At 38.9% G+C, this 20,467-nt stretch overlaps 2 protein-coding genes across 5 annotated transcripts in view; one reads left to right on the top strand and one right to left on the bottom strand.

Annotated features, from left to right (window-relative positions):
• Window positions 1–13,583, bottom strand: part of Cnot2 (CCR4-NOT transcription complex subunit 2) — an 87,429-nt gene extending 73,846 nt beyond the window's left edge. For 3 of the 4 annotated variants that reach the window (XM_042698647.1, XM_042698650.1, XM_042698649.1), the window contains exon 1: window positions 13,467–13,583. In XM_042698647.1, coding sequence (XP_042554581.1) covers window positions 13,467–13,471 — 5 coding nt within the window. In that variant the 5' untranslated portion in view covers window positions 13,472–13,583. The remainder of the gene's footprint in view (window positions 1–13,466) is intronic. The other variant, XM_042698648.1, reaches the window with a different exon arrangement.
• LOC122124276 (translation initiation factor IF-2-like) lies at window positions 13,498–15,651 on the top strand. The gene is made up of 3 exons (XM_042699023.1): window positions 13,498–13,639; window positions 13,688–14,069; window positions 15,484–15,651. The coding sequence occupies exons 1-3, from the start codon at window positions 13,498–13,500 to the stop codon at window positions 15,584–15,586; spliced, it is 627 nt and encodes a 208-aa protein (XP_042554957.1). The 3' UTR covers window positions 15,587–15,651.
• Window positions 15,652–20,467: the final 4,816 nt, after the last annotated feature.

Consider the following 20,467-nt stretch of genomic DNA (forward strand, 5'->3'; position numbering starts at 1 on the left):
TTAATCAGCAAAAAGCCAGAATTGGGGGCATGCTCAAGTGGAAGAGCACCAACTATAAACAAGAAAGCCAAGCCACAGTGTGAGAACTTGAGTTCAAGCCATAGCTATGGCACAAAACATAACAACAATGAAAGAAAAATTTCCACTTAGTCCTCCAGGGCTTTTTCTAAAGAAATATAGCAATGATGGAGGCCTAGAATTCCATTGTGTATGAAGAAACTATATATTTAAGATTACACACACACACACACACACACACACACACACACACACACACACACACACACACACACACACACACACACACACACACACACACACACACACACACACACACACACACACACACACACACCCCAACAAGAAAGCAGGAACATTGCTCCTTCCTTCTACAGTACTCCTCAGTAAAGATTGGACAGAACTTGTCATATCTGACCCCTCTTCCTCCGACAACTTTACAAAACAGGCAGAGGCTCTGAAACATGTAAGGCCAAGAATACTATGGTCCCACTTGCCTCCAGCCCATTTCATCCAGACCTAGACCTACTTATAGATCAGTGTAACGGCCAGAGATTCTGCAGCAGAGAATACTAGGAGTAGAGCACTCTGAAACTCTCCAAGAGAACTGACTTTGCTTGGAACAGAGTGCTGGGAAGCTCAAGTACTCTCAAAACATGGAAAGTAAGGGAGAAATGTTGGAGAAGGGGAGGTTAGACAGAGGAAGAGAGTAAATGCAGTCATAATATTCATATTATGCATATCCTACAAAATTAAGGAAATTGAGAACAAAGATTAGAGTGGAAGGGAATGGAGAATGATAAAAGAGGTAACATCAATCAAGATGCATCATAAACTAATTTGTACACCTACTTAAAGGTATATAATTTAAAAAAAGAAAAAACCACAGAGTATAGTAAGTAAAACACACTAAACAAACCAAAAAGAAACTTAACTAGAAATAGAGGATAATTTCTTCAAACTAATAGGAGGTACATATGATAAAATCAGAGTTCAAATCAAGCACCAGTGGCTCAAGTCTATAATCCTAGGTACTTGGTAGGCTGAGAGGATTGAAGTTCAAGGGCAGCTCAAGGAGAAAAGTTCATAAGATCCTTGGTCTCAAGTAGGCCAGTGGCATGTGCCCTCATCCAAACTTTGAGAAAAGCTGAGATCAAGAGAAATGTTCCTGGGGCTGGGAAGGTGGCTCAGTGGTAGAGCACTTGCCTTGCACGCATGAGGCCCTGGGTTCGATTCCTCAACACCACATAAGCAAAAAGAAAAAGAAAAAAAAAAAGAGAGAGAGAGACATGTTCCAGCCCTGGGCATAAAAATCCATGAAGACTATCTCAACAAAAGAAACTGGGCTTGGTACTGCCCATCAGCCATCCCAGCTACAATGGGAGACCTAAACTAGGTGTATCACAATCCAGGCACGCATCTGGGCAGGAAGGGATACCCTATTTAAAAAATAGGAACAAAAAAGGGCCAAAGACATGGCTCAAGTTAGAGGGCCTCTGCTCAGCTCAGGAAGCATAAGACTCTGAGTTCAAAATCCCTGTACTGCCTTCCTTCAGAAGAGTTCATATCATAATGAAGGACAAAATACTACTTTTTTCTAAGATGAGGAAGACAAAGCTGTCCATTCTTGCCTCTTTAATTCCATACTGCACTAAAGACCATTGCCAGAATGAAATAGAAAGCATTCGGCCTGGAAAGTGAAACTGCCTCTAGTTTAAATAAAATTAAGAAGGCAATTCCATTTCCAAATCATGGAAGAGTCTAACTAGTTAACAATAAGCTTAACAAAGGCATAAGATTCGTATTCTGGAACACAAAACATTGTTGAAAAAAATTCAAGAGCTATATATAAAGGTATCCCATGTTCATAGAAGACTTAAGATAGCAATATACTCCAAACTGTTTTACTGATTCAACACAATGTACCTGGCTCCTCTGCTAAAACTGACAAGTTAATTCTACCTGTAAAACAGAAAGATTTAAATTAACTTTCTATAGCAACTATAGAATATATAGAGATAATTTTAATTAGAGTAAAAGTCAAAGTCCTTATGATGGCTTAGAGTCTTGCCTCATGTTTCTGAATCTTTCTACCATTCTCTTCCTTTCCTGTGGCACATCTGTCACTCAAAGTTCACTTGTAATTTTCACTCAAAAGACAGTAAGTCTCCTTTTGCAGAGTATACTCTTTGTTGCTGTCCCTTCCTGGAACTCTTTTGTCCAGGAATCATTCATCCTCCTTCTTGGTAAGGACTTCACTGACCAGACTATTTAAATCTGGTCCCCATATATATGCAATGCTCCTTTGGTTTCTTTTCCTCTATATTCTCACCACTGTCATACTATATAAGTTTTGTTTTGTTTTCATTTTGTATAATGTTATATTGTCTTAGAATAGTGTCTGGAATATAGAAGCTAAAGAAATATTTGCTAAATTAACAAATAAGTCAGTAACATAAAATATCTATAAGAAACTAAAGGTTATTACTTGTCTTGCCTACAAAGCACCCATTTCAAATGTATCCACATATACTAGAGTGATTTTGAAACTCTCCAAACAGCCTAAGCTTCATGAAAATAAAACCTAATTTTAGCATTTAATATCTTCCCTACATATTAGGTTGATAGCTGATACAGTGTACTTGATCAATTTGGGGGCAGTATTTCTGTGCACTAACATCACTTTATGTTTGTATCACCTTAAACATTATTTATCTTTTCCACAGGATGCATGAAATAATGCTTGCCTGGGGACCAGAGACCTATTATTACTTTTACCCTATAGTTAGTCTTACTTTTTGGGGGGGCCAGAGCAATGTTGGACTTTGACTCAGGCCTTATACTTGGTAGGCTGGCAACCTATGACTTAAGCAATATTCCTAGCCCTGTCTTTAGTCAAAGAATTATAGAAAAATGCTTTCAATATTTATTACAACGGCACAGATTCACTATTCAGGAAATTTAAAAAATAAAAATTTAAAATATTACCATTTTACATCTTTGAACAATTTTCATACTATAAACACTATCACTGACAATATAAAAGTAGACAAAAATTGTCTTTATCCTGCTTTTTTTTTTTTAACAAAAACATTATTTGTCCAAAGCTGGCATCTAAAATTAAAACTAAAAGCCTTATTAATATATCTTGAGATGTAGACTATTATGAACAAGTTCTCTAGTTCATATTAATTTCCATAATTAAAGTCTTTGAGGCTTTTCTAAAATGTATTAAAAATCATTTTTTAAGAAAAATCGACATGTTAAATATGTGATGCTTAAGAATATGGCTATGCCTACCATTAGAACAACTAAAATTATAAAGGAATATAATGACCAGAATCTGTATGTTTTCCTAAGTTTACTTCATAAATTGTGTAAGTATGTTTTACAAATAAGTTTTAGATGATTTTCTATCAATTTATTTTTTGGTGGGACTGGAGTCTGAACTCAGGGCTTGACCTCTGCCACTTGAGCCATATCTCTGGCCCTTTTTGCTGTAAATTATTTTTATTTTAGACAGAATCTAAAGTGAGAGAGACTATCACTAATTTACTGCCTGACTAGTCTTAAACCATAACTCTTTAAAGTCGCCAGGATTCTCAGTATAAGCCCCCACACTTATCCTTGTGTAGTTTTAAATTATGTATTTTAGTTAATATTTTCTTAATGGAGGAGTAATTTAAGATTTGGGATAGCAGAATTCTAGTTTCTTAGAAGAATTTTATTTGGAACAAACTTTTTATACCAACACAAAATTACACAATTAGCAAACCTAACAAGCATGTAAAATAAATAACTAGATTTTACTGGAAAGAAAGGAAATACAATGCCTTTTCCTTCAATGCACAACACTTTTTAGACTCATTACTTTGTAATTCATTTTTCTTACTTGGCTACTGCATCTATTTAGTACTATTCTGCTTTCCTTATATGGTACTTTTAGGGCTTCAAAAAGCTCAATACACAAGAGACCTTACAAACTTAAGGAAGAAAGAAATGTAAAATTTTTACATATACCACACACACAAAGAATTAGCAATAGTTTCAAACTACTGCACTGTAATTTTCAAGACTCCTTATAAATAACAAGTGTATTTTTTTTGGCGGGGGAGCAGTCGTGGGGTCTGCACTCTGGGCCTGGGCACTGTCCCTCAGCTTTTCAGCTCAAGGATAGCACTCTACCACTTGAAGCCACAGAGCCAGTTCTAGCTTTTTCTGCTTATGTGGTGTTGAGGAATCAAACCCAGGGCCTCATGAATGTAAGGCAAGCACTCTACCACTGAGCTACCTTTACACCCCCCACAAGTGTATTTTTTAAATCAAGTATGATATTTTTTTGAAAAAATGGTTGCCTGACAATAAAGCACACAATACAGCTATAAAAAATGAGAATAACTCAAGGAATATTCATAATGTACACTCTTACTGAAGAAAGTGAGGCACACTTTCTGCTACATATAGTTACAAAACATAAATGCCAGGGCTTCCACACATAAAAGTACCCAAATTACATAAACTGGCTGGCATGGAATCATTTATGGTCACTTCACTATCTCTCAATTCCCCTAAGTTCAATAAATCAGATATTTAATTAAATAAAAATGCATAAACAGCAGTGTTGCATGAGTACAGTAGCATCACAAGATAAGCATAAATAATGAATGGAATAACACATCTTTTAAAAACTACCTGGTTCATTACAACTAATAATTAGAATTGTTTTAATACTCTCAACATACTTTACAGTTAACTAAAATTCTCTTCCTTTTATTAACTCAAATGGCAGCAGCAATATTGACAGCATGTATTATTTTTAAAGCTGAGGCTTTTCAATACTAGTTGATTTGTCCTAGCACACAGCTTATAAAGTAGAGCTCAGATCAGAATTTATCCCAGATCAAAACCCATCTTCTGAATTTAACTATGGATCCTTTCAAAATATTCTCTATTGAAGATGAGAATATATTCAAAGATAAATATATTATGTAATTCTCTAAACTTTCAAAAAATAAACAATAGGTGCTACATTAAGCATTTTCCCTGAATTTCCAAGTGCTGCAGATACAGCAATGACTTCCTTTTAGTACTCCAAACACTACTCATGTCATCTAGTCAAAATGTTCAATTGGAGACACATGTCTAGATTTAAAGTGCAAGACTGTATTCTTCTTGTTTACATTTGTAAATGTGATACAAGAAAGGGCATAATAAATTGTTGCTACTTCTTTTGACTCCAAAGGTTATCTTTAATGTAACAAGTCCCTCCAAAAAAAAAAAAAAAAAAGACAAAAAATGCCTACAAGAACCTTATGTCTAAGAGCAGCTGCAGTTATTCATCCTCATTTTTCAAACCTCAAGTTTTTTGTTGTTTTTTTTTTTCAGAAACCGGAAGAAAAGATGTCAGTTAAAAACTGTAAAATGAGTATAGTACCAGTGTAGCTCATGCCTGTAATCCTGGCTAGTCATGAGGCTGAAATTTAAGGATTATGGTTCTCAGCCAAGCCAGGCAAACTAAAAAGTCTGTGATGCTCATTCTCCAATTAGCCAGCAATAATGCTGGACCAGTGAGTGAAAAAACCAATTGAGAGCATGATACCCTCATTTCAAGCCCTAGTACTGACATAACAAGTAACAGTAAGTGGTGACTTCAATTCAGGAAGACTAGTTTAGTTTCAAAGACTTCAACTTGGGCAACTCCAAATCATCAAGGTACATACAATAAAAATGGTATATAATAAATACTACACCAAAGTAATTCCTACCTCAACTTACATTCACAGGAAATCAATTCTTTTCCTTAAACACACTTATTTGGAGTTCTGTCAGATTTACAATTCTGACAATCTAAAACAATGCACAACAGTTTTGTGTAGTATTCTGACTAATATACACACCCATATATATCTATAACAGAATTGCAAAACAAGCACTCCTAATACAGATATTAGTTTCTATTAGTGATTCTTACCACAAGCTTAGATTTTACTGGTTATTTTAGTTCAATCAAACATTAAATCTTACAACTACAAATTATGTCAATTAACATTTAAATTTTTTCTGTCCTAAAACATTAAGTACCAAATTTTACCCATTAATATCAAAACTGAACTACTGGCTCTGATTTATCTGTATTACAAACAACTTCTCAAAAAGATACCAACTACAGGGTTTCAAAATCATACAGTTCTTAATATTAAAAAACAGCAAATAGGGCTGGGAAGGTGGCTCAGTGGTAGAGCGCTTGCCTTGCAAGCCTGAGGCCCTGGGTTTGATTCCTCAGCACCACATAAGCAAAAAGAAAAAAGCCGGAAGTGGCGCTGTGGCTCAAGTGGTAGAGCGCTAACCTTGAGCTGAAGAGCTGAGGGATAGCACCCAGGCACAGAGTTCAAGCCCCATGACCAGACCCAAAAAAAAAAAAAACAACCCAGCAAATATGCATATAAAATACTTTCATCTAGCACAAAAAAAGTATATTATATCATGAAACTCATCATTTTAATCTACAAATAAACTGCAGCAACTAAAATGTTCCCCTGAAGTATAGATCTTATTATTACTTCCACTGTTACGAAAAAAAAAAAAGCCACTAAATAAAAATGGTACCTGACTCCAAAGAATCAATACAAAAGGTATCACATAATGGCTATTTCATTTTTTTAGCTATCCTTTTTGCAATCCTAGAATTTTAAGAGCTATAGATGATTACCATGCTGTTTTAAACCCTAGCAGTCACCCAGAGAAACACAATTCTACTTCCATACCCTTTCCCACAGAATGAACTCAAATTATCTCCATACTAGCTCAAACATCACTTCCCTGAAACTAACTCATTATCTCCTTCAACAAGATTTTTCTACCCTAGCATTTTTTACAGCATGCACAAAATCTTAAAACCTGAGAATTATTCAGTGCAAGAAACACATAGTAATACGAACAATCATAGTAATATTGAGCCAATCACATAGTAATATCGAACTGTACAAGGAAAATTGGATTAAACATGAAAACGATTGCTAATTTCTAAGGAAAGTCTACTATTTAAACTGCAAAACTAAAAACTTGTAGAGATTTTCACTACTGTAAGGAAATATAAATTGTGGAAAGTTACATGTTTTCCTATATAATTTTCCATGAAGACAGACAGACCCACAATTCTGTTAAATGTAAAACACTTTTAATATCTTTTAACAAGAAATTCCTCACACTAGGCACCAGCTACTCAAGGCTAAGACTTGAAGGATCACAGTTCAAATGCAGCCTGGGCAAAATTTCCAAGACTCCATCTCCAATTAACCAGCAAAAACCTGGACTGGAGGTATAGCTCAACTGGTAGAGTGACAACTATGAAAAAGAAAGCTGAGTGAGAGGTTGGAGTTCAAGCCCTGGTAACACACACACACACACAAATTCCTCTTCCCATAAGTCTTATGAAGACTTATGTAAAACCATATAGTATGCCACAGTATTTTCAGGAGTTAAGAGACAAGGACTATGCTTTAATTACTCTTCTCCCCTATGATTTGCCCCACTTATGCAGAAAGCACTAAAAAAACTGTTAGGAATTTTTTTTTTTCATTTTTAACCCTGTAAATCATGATTCTACCTCTCAGACTTCTTCTCCTTCCCTCTAGAAAAACATTCATCCCAATTATTGTATGGCTTTTACCTTTTAGTTTCTGCTCAAATGAAATCTCTATACAGGTTTTCTCTTGAAATAATCCTTTTTTTCAACACTAGTCAAATGCTAATATTTTAGGTTCTTCATTATATATATGATTATATAAATTAGACATGTTTACTTGTTTTTTAAATATGTCTTCTCCAGAATATTAACTTCAGGAATAAGAAAACATGAATCATCATTGTATATCTACTCTAACAAAATAACAACTCAAACTACTAAAAACTTTAAACCACCATGAGTGCTAAGACCATCCAACTCATAGAGCCTAAAATTTAAATTCAATCCAAGTGCTACTAAAAGCCAACTTATAAATATTTTGCAGCAAGAAGAACAAGTTTTAACTCTTTCAAAACACAGAATTTTAGGATTTAAGGACATTTAGAGATCAAGTCCAATAGTTTTCAAACTATACCGTGAAACACCTGAGTGTTTCACACATCTGTGCTTTACCCTGAAACACTGGATTACAGTTATTTTACAGATACACATCTATTTTAAGGTATGTCTTCTGCATATGTATACACATGCGCGTGCGCACACACGCACACACACACACACACACACACACACACACACACGCACACGTACACACACAGAAGTCCTATGTGTCAGTTAAAAAGCACCTTGAAGATTCAGTTGCCAGGCTATCTAGTTTTGCTACAGATCCCAAAGTTTGGCCTGACAATCTAAGATTATACCTAAAATTTTTCATAGGCAAATACAGATTAGAAAGGATATAGCTCTTAAATTTTTCTTATTTCATACCACACAGGCTCATTATACATAATCATAAAAAAGCACATCCCCTGCCAGGAACCTAACGGCTCACACTTGTAATCCTAGCTACTCAGGAGGCTGAGATCTGAGGATCAAGGTACAAAGCCAGCCTGGGCAGGAAAGTCCTTGAGACTCTAATCTCCAAGTAACCACCAGAAAAAAAACCAAAAGTGGTGCTGTGGCTCCAAGTGGTAGAGCGCTAGCCTTGAGCTGAAAAGCTGAGGGACAGCGCCCAAGCCCAGAGTTCAAGCCCCACGACCGACATAAATCAATCAATCAATCAGTCAATCAATCTCTGGAAAATACATAGCTAAGTATAATATAAAAAGGTTTTCTACAGTTATAAATCAAACACTAGAATCTCTCCTAAATGAAGTTATGGGAATCATTTATTCTATTTGGGTTCTACTTCTTCAAAGCAGACACAAAGCTGCATCACTATCTCTTATCCAAACCCTAGAAGGCCAGATGCTTCTCAAAATAAGTGCTTTTCAGATTTCAGGAAGGCACCATAAATGATATCACATCTCCGTCTCACAGACAGACAGACACACACAGACAAACACACACACACACACACACACACACACACAAATGGAAAGTAAAACTTTCAGGTAAGTGACAAATACATTCAAAATATTTTTAAGTATATACAAATTACTAAGTGACCAGTAAAGGAAAACATCCTACTTTTTCTACATAACTCACTGTTTTGCATTTTGCATATTGTCTTTAATTATTAAGATACCGTAAAACATTTTATGATTTTACAGCATGGTCCCCAAAGTGACTTGCAAATATCTGCATCTGTATTCTGGAATAAAAGCTGTCAGAAAACACTAATGATCCTATTTCTAGGTCATCCCTAGTAGTATATTAAACGAAGATGCCATATCAGCATGATCTGAAGAGTTGAATTTTAAAGTAGAAATCAAAGAGAAAAGCTAAAGAAGAAAGTAAAATTAAATACTGCTTAAGCTCAAAGGCTCAATTAATAATCAAGGTAAAAATTATAAAGCTGGAGTGAGGGCTCATGTCATAATCCTAGTTTTTGAAGGATCATGGTTAAAGACCAGCTGGGGCAAAAAGGTCCTGGGACCCCTCACATACAACTAATAAAAACTGAGTATTGACATGGTGACAAGTACCTGTCATCTCCGTAACAACCATAAATAGAATCACTATCCAGGCCAGCTTGGGCATAAATGTGATCTTTTCTATACTTGAGAAATAACTAAACGCAAAAAAGGAGTAAGGTATGTATGGCTCAAGTGGCAGAGTGCCTACCTAGCAAGCATGAGCTCTTAAGTTCAAACCCAGTACTCCAAAAATAAACTTAAAACCCTACTTTTCCTTCTACATATAAAAGCAAACTTTCTACTGCAGATAAAAATTTTAGTATACCTTTCTTCAAAGTATCTAATATTGTATCACAATGAAATTCAATTCCATTAAGTATCACCAGCAGAAATCATCTTTGGCCAGGAAGAAGTCATCCAGATCAACAAACAGAATGACTCCCCTTATCATAGCATTAAATTCCTTGACCAACTGTGTATGTAATTCCATTCAAACATTACAAGTACAACTCAGGTTAACCCTGGCTCTAAACCTGCTACCATGGTTTCTTTTCCTGCTTGCTTACAAAATCCACTGGCAGTCTAGGTAACAAAATCATAAATATTTAGTAGTATCTTTTTTCCTAAGATTATCACCATTCATATAAGTTTTCCTCAAATGACTATTCAAGCAAACATAAGGGATCAAGTTCGCTTGTATGAAAATAGACTGAACCTAAAAATTTTAATTAAAATTTTTAACTAGGGACCGGAAATATGGCTTAGTGGTAGAGTGCTTGCCTAGCATGCATGAAGCCCAGGGTTCAATTCCTCAGTACCTCATACACTGAAAAAGCCAGGAGTGGTGCTGTGGCTCAAGTGGTAGAGTGCTAGCCTTGAGCAAAAGAAGCTCAAGGACTAACTAAAAATACTATTATTTTTAAAGAGCAAAAGATGGTAAACTTTTTCCTGGGCTATTAATATCTACTCAAAATATCATATATGCTCTTATATGAGGAAAAGACATATTTTCTTTCTACATTATCAGAAAGATCTTATGAAGCAAATTTGTCACTAGTAAAGAAAAAAGTGTAACTTCCCAAGAAGTCAAAAAATTAATGGTCTTTCAAAGTATGGTCTTTCAAAGTATAAGTATTTTCTGCATGGTACCTACTAAAGAAATGAAAACTAGGGGCTGGGAAGGTGGCTCAGTGGTAGAGTGCTTGCCTTGCATGCATGAGGCCCTGGGCTGAATGCCTCAGCACCACATAAGCAGAAAAAGCCGGAAGTGAGGCTGAGGCTCAAGTGGTACAGAACTAGTCTACACCTGAAGAGCTGAGGGACAGCGCCCAGTCCCAGAGTTCAGGCCCCACAACTGACAAAAAAAAAGAAATGAAAACTAGAATATGTGGATTCAAAGAACTTTTTAACTAAAATCTACCTATAAATCAAAAGTACTTATTTACTTTTAAGCAAAGAAAATGTTCAGGTCTTAACTAAGGACTGTGAAGCATCTCTGAAAAATCAAAATGTAAACATCCAAAGTTATATAAAGTGGGAGGAAAAAAGTAATTATTTCTAGGGCAGTACAGCGTTTTCAGTTTTTTATCTTTATTTTGTCAAGTAGTGAGTTACAAATCACTCACACCTGCATTTTGGCCTCACTTTTCCATCATATAAACTTCCTTTAAAATATCATAGAAACAAAAAAAATTTTTAAGGCTGTGTTTATTGCTTGGTTAGACCAACAGACAATTCTCTTAGTCTCTCAAATCAGATTAGGTTACAGATATCTCTACTCTGTATAATTAGAACAAAAGGACTTGCCAACAAATGAAATGTACATTTACTTGTTTGGACTAATAAAATGTTAATTAGAATGTAAAAAGTATGATAAAGTATTATATTTCCTTGTCCACAATGCAAAAAATTCACAGAAATCACTATAATTCAAGTCTTGAGAAAAAAAAAAAACGAGGTAAGAAGTAACATTTTAAGATTTAAAGTAGATTAACAAAGTCAAGAAAAGTGGGCAGAGTGGAAGGAATTTTTGTCTTCCTCAGTGTATTTTGTACTTCTTTTCCACTAGATTTACGATTACAGAAGAACTGCAAACTATAAAGAAGTGCAACATACACTCCCTTACTAAGAATCTTGATCCAATAAGAAACATTTCAATGAAACATGATCTGAATGTAGACATTTAAGCACTGCAATGTGCTGGGATTCTTAATCAACCCTTTAAACCTTGGATGAAGACACCTTCCAAACCCCCCCAAAATACTCACTGGCATTTAGGGAAGAAATCTTGTCGAAAATACTAAGAATTCTCTAACTCAACATAAACCTGAGATGTAAACAGGTACTTTTAAATGTGTATCCAGTCCACTCCATACTTCATCATCTCCACTTAGGCTGTTTCAAGAGGCAAATCAATACTAGCACTAGCAGTTTATGAGCTCCAAAAGTTCGTAGCATCAAGTATGACAGGAAATGTGTTCAACTGTGAACATTAAACTCAATACAGCCTTGCTCGTGAACATTTTGGTTAACAGAACAGTTCTATCATTTTTGCCCCAAACCTATGGGTGCCTAACACTGTACTTCACTGGGAACAGTTCAGATGGTTAAGAAAGGAGTGGGATTCTGACCAAGAGTTGTAAGAAAGGAGTAGGAATCTGACCAAGAGTTGTATGAAAATGAAACAAAACGTTACACTTGGGTCTTCCGGATGTTGAAAAATGAAGCTGTCAAGAGTATTCGAAGGAAGTTGATGTTTATGCTCATTCAGAGGCAGTGGTACCCGTAAGTACGACTTTTGTGGTAGTGATACGGAACTCCTAGGTCCTAGAATAAATGCAAATCCTAAAAATATGGAAATGCTGTTACAAAAGAACACTACAACTCACTGTGGCCAAGAATCAAAGTAACCAAGAGTTAGCAGTAGCCTTTTCCAGCACAGGTCACAATAGTATCTCAACTAAGAACTACGGGGAGGGGGTGGAGGTGTCCTTAACTCGAACTCAGGTCTTCCATGAAAAGTTTTAGCTAGATCTAAGACAGCAAGAGGTGGAGGGGGGGGGGGGGGGGGGCCGGCGGAAGTAAAAAAAAAAAAAACCTAGGGCTGCAACTTCACAGTCAGGGGCGTCTCGGGGAGACTCAGGTCTCTTCACCGCCACCAGGACATCCTCACTCTCGGGATACAGTGACAGGAGCAGCATCACAGTCGCACTCTTCCTTTCGCCCTCCACCTTGCACGGCCTTCGGTACCCCAGGGCCTGCAGGCTCCTGAGGCCCGTTAGCCGGTCCAGGGTTGTTCCCTCCACACACACACTCACACTCACACACGCACGCACAGGTGGCGGATGTGCGTGTCTTGAGATGGTGCAGGGCCAGAGGACCGACCAGCTGCTTGCTGCAGGGAAGGTTGGCAGGGCTAACTAAAAGCGGGCCCGGGCTGCAGGGGAGCCGCCGCGGCCGCCCTCTCCTCCCAGCCCAGGAAGCAGCGCGGCGGCGGCGGCGGCGGCGGCGGCGGCTCCCCGGCGCTGGCGGGAGCCCGGGGGGGAGCGCAGTCCCGGGGAGCCCCGCCGCCCGCCGCCCGGCCCGGGCCCGGGTTCCGGAGCTGCCGCGGCGAGCGGCCCGGGCACGGCGGCGCTCGACGTCCCGTCTGCACCCCCCCTTCCACACCCCCTCCCTCCCTCCCTCCCTCCGCCGCCGCCACCCCCCTCCCCGCCCGCCCCGCTCTCCCTCTCTCGATTGGAGCCCAGACAAAAGCAACGGGAAGCGGCGGGCCGGGAAGCTACCCGCGGACCCCGGGAACCACCGCACCGGCCCGGAGGCATTCCCCTGCCTTGCGGGAGCCCCGATTCCGCTGCCCCCGCCGCGCGCCCCGCTGCCAGACTTCCGAAAATTGGCCAAAAACTCACCGCATGAATTTTCTTGTCCCGCGGATCCAAGATGGCGACGTATCCACCGCGGAGGCTGCTGGGAGCAAGACCTTTACCCTCTGACCCCCGCCGTGACCCCCGTCGCTCCGGCTTCCCTGAAGGCGGCGGCGGCGGCGGCGGAAGGTGGGAGCGGCGGCGGCCCGCTGGACGGGGTTGGGAGCGAGGGGAGGCGGGTGGACCGCTTCCTGCGAGCTGGTGAGCGCGGTGGGAGAGGCGCTTGCGTCCGCCGGCGTCCTCGCCGCGGCTCCTCCTGACGCCGGGAGGCTCGTCGCTCCTGGGCCGCCGTTATAGGCCGCGGGGCGTCGGTGGCGGCTGCCGTCCTTCCCGGGGCCGCTGGGGCTGGGGCCTGCGGGGTCTAGGGGCGGGGAAGGGTGCGCTGGCGTCGGCCCGCCCACCGGCCGGAGCCGAGCGTGTTTGTGTTCCGTGTGGGTGTCAGGGTCGGCGGCCGACACCTGCGAGAACCGGGGCCCCGCTGACGCGCGCTCCCCGCCGCCGCCCTGACCGCTGCCCCCTCTCCTCCCTCAGCCCCTGCCGCGAACTCGACCCGCGCCCGGGCTGGCAGCCGACGCCACCACCGCAGAAGTGAGTTCCCCTCGGGCGGAAGCCACGGGGTCTGCTCGCCCCCCCTCCTCTCTTCCTTTTCGTGATAAATAACACGGGGGAGGGGGGGCGGGAGGAGGAAGTTATCGGCGCCTGGTTCGAAAAGCCCTGGGGTGCCCATCTCCCGACCCGCCGGAGTCGGTTGAGTGCCTTACGCCTCAGATTCCCTTGGGAGCGTTGACCCTGATCGGTGTCGCCAGCCACCAGACTGGGACATGATGATGGCTTGAGTGAAAAACTTCGGAGTGAAGTCTCTGCTCACCAAAAGAATAGTTGTCAAAGTAAAGTTAAATTTCCACACTCCCCCCCCTCCCTCTTTCTTTTCCCCCCCGCAATATAGTTATCTTCTTTTATTTCTTGGTATACCTATAAACTTTTTTTTCTTCTTCCTACATATTTCAGACTTGAAGCCTGTGTGTTTTGAAGCTCTGTAGGTTCATGACGTGCGAATTGTTATTTCTATTTAACTGGCATCCATTTGTTAATGTAAAAGTACGCTGAATCTGGAAGTAAATAAATTTTCTGCTTTCCTGGGTGGTTTCTTTTGTGAAAATCACCTTTTCTTTCCCTTCCCCCCGAAAAACTCCCCACTGTAACCCACCTTAAATTTACCATTGAAGGCCTAAGGCAAGAAATAGTAAGAAAAATAAGCATTCCCTAAAATGAGAGATATCGTCCTCAGCTCTTCAGCTCAAGGCTAACGTTCTACCACTTGAGCCACAGCGCCACTTCCGGCTTTTTTCTTTTTGCTTATGTGGTGCTGAGGAATTGAACCCAGGGCCTCATGCATGCAAGGCAAGCACTTTACCACTGAGCCACCTTCCCAGCCCAACATGTTTTTATTGTAAGGTATTTTTGACATATTCACTGATGTTATATACACCTCAAATAGTGCTGGAGTAGCCTGAGAATGTGTATTGCCAGGTTATTCATTCTCCAGGTTAAACATTCTCCTTTCTATTATTTTGGGAGTTTTTCACTTCCGGAAAATTCAGGACAGACAGACACAATTCTTTATTCCTGTCCCTCCCTTTCTCCCAGTTTTTCCCAACAGTTCTTTTCCTTATTTTTCTTTATCTTCTATCATGCTAATATTTACTACCATAAGGTAGAGTGGAAAGGACAGGATATACTTTTTTGTGTATACAATATGTATAAGTACAAGTACATGTATATATGAATATGCATTATTAAGCATATTGTGCTGTTAATGATTTGGAGCCATAAAAAATAAGTAATAAAGTTGGGTACACTTCCATGTATAGAGAAATATTATAAATATTACTATTCTACGCTTAGTTTGACTTACATATAAGACCTTGTTAAGGCCAAAAGATGTACCATATTTTCACCATGTCTAGTCCTTGATAATAAAGCTGTGTTATCTATTTTCTAGGGAACCTGCAAGATTATTACAGGAAGGAAGAAAAAAATTAATTGGTGAAGCACATTGGCAAATAAAAATACAGCACTGCCATATATTTGGAACAGAAACTTGACTAATCATCTAATTTACTGGAATTTGAATTTTTAGAGTCTTAACTCAAGTGATAATATAAAAGTTCAGTAGTGCATCTTATAAGTAATAATGTGTTACACATTAGTCTTCAGTTGTTATTTTAACAAGTAATTTTCTTGATAGTGCTGACAAAACTTAAAAAAGGGGGCTGAGGTATTTCTTACCCTCAGAATATTAACTGGCAGCATACTGGAGCAGTATGTATCAAAACTTTGAGCATGTGCTCGTGACCCAACAGTTCCTCTTCTAAAAATGTATCATGAAGAAGTAAGGATTCCTGGATTGCCAGTTTTTGCTGCCTTGGGTATACTAGAATAAGCAGTATCTTTTCAATGAATAGCACTCAACAATTGTTACTGTTCATTGATAAAACAGGAACTCATTAGATAATAGAGGAGCCTAGCACTAATGGCTCAGGTCTGTAATCCTAGCTATTCAGGAGGTTGGTATCTGAAAATCATAGTTCAAAGCCAACTTGAGCAGGAAAGTCCATGAGATTCTGTCTCCATATTAACCATCAGAAAGCCAGAAGTGGCACTGTGGCTCAAAGTGGTAGAGTGCTAGCTTTGAGCAAAAGAGCTCAGGGACAGTGCCCAGGCCCTGAGTTCAAGCTCTATGGCCAACAACAAAAAAAATAAAAGAGGAATAGAAATACGTGGATAATTCTAGAAAACAGTACCACATACCTAGTTGCCAAAACTGAATCCTCTTCCCTCCTTTTTTTCTCATCCCCAAATAAGCACTTATTCCTGTATATTTTTCCTTCTAAATCTTCTAAGTTCCAGCCTTAGCTCTTCATTGCAACAGTTATTCTCTTCATCCTACCATTTAAACTTTTGAGTGTGTGTGTGTGTGTGTGCGTGCGTGTGCGTGTGCGCGCGCGCGCGCGCTTGTGCGTGCACACACACATGCCTCAGGAACTGGGCTATGTCCTTGAGCTTTTGTGTTAAAGGCTAGCACTCTACCACTTGAGCCACAGATCCACTTCTGGGTTTTTTGGTAGTTAATTGGAGAGAAGAGTCTCACAGGCTTTTCTTCCCTAGGCTGGCTTCCAGCTGCAATCCTTAGATCTCAGCCTCCTAAGTACTTAGGATTATAGGCATGAACCATCAGTGCCTGGAGATTTTTAGTTGGGGTTTTCTGCAACTCTGTAGTCTTCCAAACTACCACCAGTTTTAGTTGTTTTATTTTTCTTTTTTAGTTTTATTTTCTACACTTCTAAAGGTTGTACAGGACATTAAAATTTCATACTTATAAGTATCCAGTGCTTCTTGAGTGACTACTATATGTCTTAGGAGATTTACTTATCCACTGCATAAAATCATTTTAATGATAATTTTATCATTTTAATGATAATTTTATCACCTATAAATGAAAACACAAACTTTTTTCCAGGCAGAAAAGCAATTTGATTAGGAAAAATAAACAGTTAAGAATTAAGAAATAATTAGCCAGGGTGCTGGTGGCTCATCCCTGTAATCCTAGCTACTCAGGAGGCGAGATCTGAGTATCATGGTTCAAGCCAGCACAGGCTTGAGACTTATTTCTGATAAACCACCAGAAAAAAACTGGAAGTGGCGCTGTAGCTCAAGTGGTAAAGAGCTAACCTTGAGCTGAAGAGCTAAGGGACAGCTCCCAAGCCCAGAGTTCAAGCCCCACAACCAACCAAAAAAAAAGAATTAAGAAATAGCAGAAGTAGCACACAGGTCAGGCTTAATGCTAGTTAAGCACTGTTTAAGCATTTTTACGTCTGTTAACTCGTGATCTTCTTATGTAGTAGGAAATGATAAAACCTGTTACAGATTAGAAACTGTCTACTAGTTCAAAAGAGGGAAGTGTAGACAAAGCTGGTGTGTTAGAGATCGCTTCACCATGGCCTTGTTGAATGACACGTAGTTAAATGTAAATAAATTGAAGAAAACTCAGTAATGGGAGTAGCATGAGCAGAAGACTATTAGTTTGCTAGGGCTCCCATATAAAATCCTTAGTGTGGGTGACTTAAGAAAAATAAATTTATTCCACACAGATCTGGAGACTAAAATACAAGTATTAGGTTTTTTCTGAGGACCTGTCTTGGCTAGCTGATGGCTATCTTTTTTCAAGTGTCTTCACATGGTCTTCCTTCTGTCTTGGTCTGTGTCCTAACACTTTTTATAAAGACACTAGCCTTTTGGGATTAGCTCTTACCCATGTAACCTCACTTTACCTTAATTATATCTTTACAAACCATGTTTTCTGTCCTTATTTGTGTGTGTGTGTGTGTGTGTGTGTGTGTGTGTGTGTGTGTGTGTGTGTGTAATGTCCTTTATCGTCTCAGTAACTTCTTTTCCCCACCCCCTCCCCATGTTCCCCTGCCATACCTACCTCCCCCTTTTACATTCATAACATGATAATCATCATTTTTGGTCTATACTCCACAAATGAGTGAAAACAATATTTGGCTTTTTGAGCTTGGTTTATCTCAACATGATCTCTAGTTTCATCTGCTACACATGACATTTCTTCCATTTATGGTGGAGTAATATTCCAGTGTGTATGTGTGTGTGTGTGTGTGTGTGTAAACACATATACTTAGCCATTCATTGTACACCTCAACTGATTTGACAATTGGGCTGTTGTGAACAGCTACAATAAACATGGGTATACAGGAATCTTTCTTGTATACAGATTTACTCCTTCAGATGTATGTCCAAGAGTGGTGTGGGATGGGTCCTTTTGGTAGTTCTATTTTAGCTTTTGAGGAAGTGCATACTGATTTCCATAGTAGTATTACATTCCCACCAGCAGCATATGAAGTTTCCTTTTTCTTTTTTTTTTTGTCGGTCATGGGGCTTGAACTCTGGGCCTGGGCACTGTCCCTCAGCTCTTCAGCTCAAGGCGAGCGCTCTACCACTTGAGCTACAGCGCCACTTCCGGTTTTCTAGTGGTTTATTGGAGAGAGGAGTCTCACGGTCTTTCCTGCCCGGGCTTGCTTTGAACCGCGATTCTCAGATCTCAGCCTCCTGAGTAGCTAGGATTACAGGCGTGAGCCACCAGAGCCCGGCGAAGTTTCCTTTTTCTTACATGCTGGCCTACACGTTGTTGCTTGTTTTCCTGATTGCCATTCTGACTGGTTTTCTTTGTGGCTAAGGATGTTGAACATTTCTTCATGTAATATTAACCATTACAAATACAGTTTCATCTTGAGATACCAGGGATTAGGACTTCAACATATGAATTATGTTGGGGAGGGCACAATTCATCCCGTAACACACAGGGCAGCAGAATTCAACATAAGCCAGTAAGTCAGAATCAGAGAGGTCTAATAGGATTTAGACAGACCAGTGTGATGGAAATTTGGAGTGCTAGGGATGATATGGATGATTATTGGTACGAACATTTATAAGTAAATCACTCTATTCACAGATTTATCTTTAACCCAAAAAAGAGGAGGAAATCACTTGTTAAAATAGTTTGCCATTAGATGTGGTATCAGATCTTTTGTCACCTAACGTATCCCACTAAAATAATAGTTATATATCAACATAGTTCAAGGTCAATGTAAATTTTTTCCATTCACATTAATTTCTTACAATAAACATTTCCTGTGCAATGCAGAAGAATCAAAGACTATTTTGTTAATTAGCCTTTGTTAAAAGTACCATTTTAACATTAAAAATATCTTAAAATATGAGTAAAGTGTCTTCTCAGTTAAAACACCAGTTATTACACACATTACATATGAATTACAAGTATCTTCAGTTAAAAAATTAAGCCAAGTATGGCACTGCATACCCACCTACTTGAAAGTTGGAGGCAAAAGTATAGCCTGGACAAAGTTAGCAAGACCCTGTACAAAAACAAAAGACTTGGAAACCCTGCATTCAATCTTGAGTTAACTCCCAAGAAGAGGTTTTAGAGAAATATATAACAGTAAATCAATTTTAAACACACATAGTTAAATCTGTTTAAAAGGAACTCATGGTTATATAGTAAAATAGTGAAAGTAACTTGTATATTCACTCCAGTTTTAATGGAAGAATTATTTATATCTCTTAAGAAGTAATGGTCTTAGGACTCATCAAAATGATAAATATTAGCCTATTTTTTAAAAAACAAAACTTAAGCTTATGGCAAAATTACATTCAGTATAAATGAAAACTAAACGAGGTAATAATAAAGTCTATAGATAATATAATTCTAGAAAAATCTTGGGCTTGGAAGAAACGACATAAAAATCCTCTACTGCAGACTGTTAATTCTATAATTCTTAGGCTCAAGAACTCTTTTTATGTTTAAACTCAAATTTCCCAATGGTTTTTTTTTGGCCTTATTTTTTGAAAATGTTCATATTGAAAATATTTCATGGATGGAACATAGCTGAGCAATAGATGATACAATCTTACTTGGTTTCCTGTTGCTAATCAACTGTATCACACAGTTTGTGAAATAAATTTCTGAAGAACTAAATGTGTAGAACATACTACAAGGTACAAGAAGTAACCTAAAACAGTATGGTAACCTACATCTGAATCAACCTACTTCTGAGTGCATGTAAACATTTATCATAATGAGGAGAAATCAATAAAAGGAAACACAATTCAGCTCTGAAAGGATTAAATAGAAGTTCTGACACATGGTTTCTTCTAACCTTCCTACATTACATTACAATACCAGGAAAGAAAAGTCTGGCTCAGAAACTACACATTTGTTTAGTACACATCAGAAACAACATTTTTGAAATGAAAACTAAATGATTTAGTCAACAGTTAAAGAGCAGTTTGTTTTAAAAAAAGGAACTTGCTGTGGATTATGTGGTTAAACATAAATAGTATTAGTTCTCAAAACCTGCATTGGAAATTTTCTGTGAAGCCCCAGATGA

The sequence above is a fragment of the Dipodomys spectabilis genome, unplaced genomic scaffold (assembly GCF_019054845.1).
Source record: "Dipodomys spectabilis isolate Male_0828 unplaced genomic scaffold, ASM1905484v1 ptg000234l, whole genome shotgun sequence".
Classification (NCBI taxonomy): domain Eukaryota; kingdom Metazoa; phylum Chordata; class Mammalia; order Rodentia; family Heteromyidae; genus Dipodomys; species Dipodomys spectabilis.

Excerpts from the sequence above, each read along its gene's own strand:
- LOC122124276 (XM_042699023.1), top strand. The coding sequence starts at position 13,498 with ATGGCGACGTATCCACCGCGGAGGCTGCTGGGAGCAAGACCTTTACCC. Across the intron at positions 13,640-13,687 it reads GCGGCGGCCCGCTGGACGGG|CGCGGTGGGAGAGGCGCTTG; the intron begins GTTGGGAGCGAG and ends CGAGCTGGTGAG. Across the intron at positions 14,070-15,483 it reads CCGACGCCACCACCGCAGAA|GGAACCTGCAAGATTATTAC; the intron begins GTGAGTTCCCCT and ends TCTATTTTCTAG.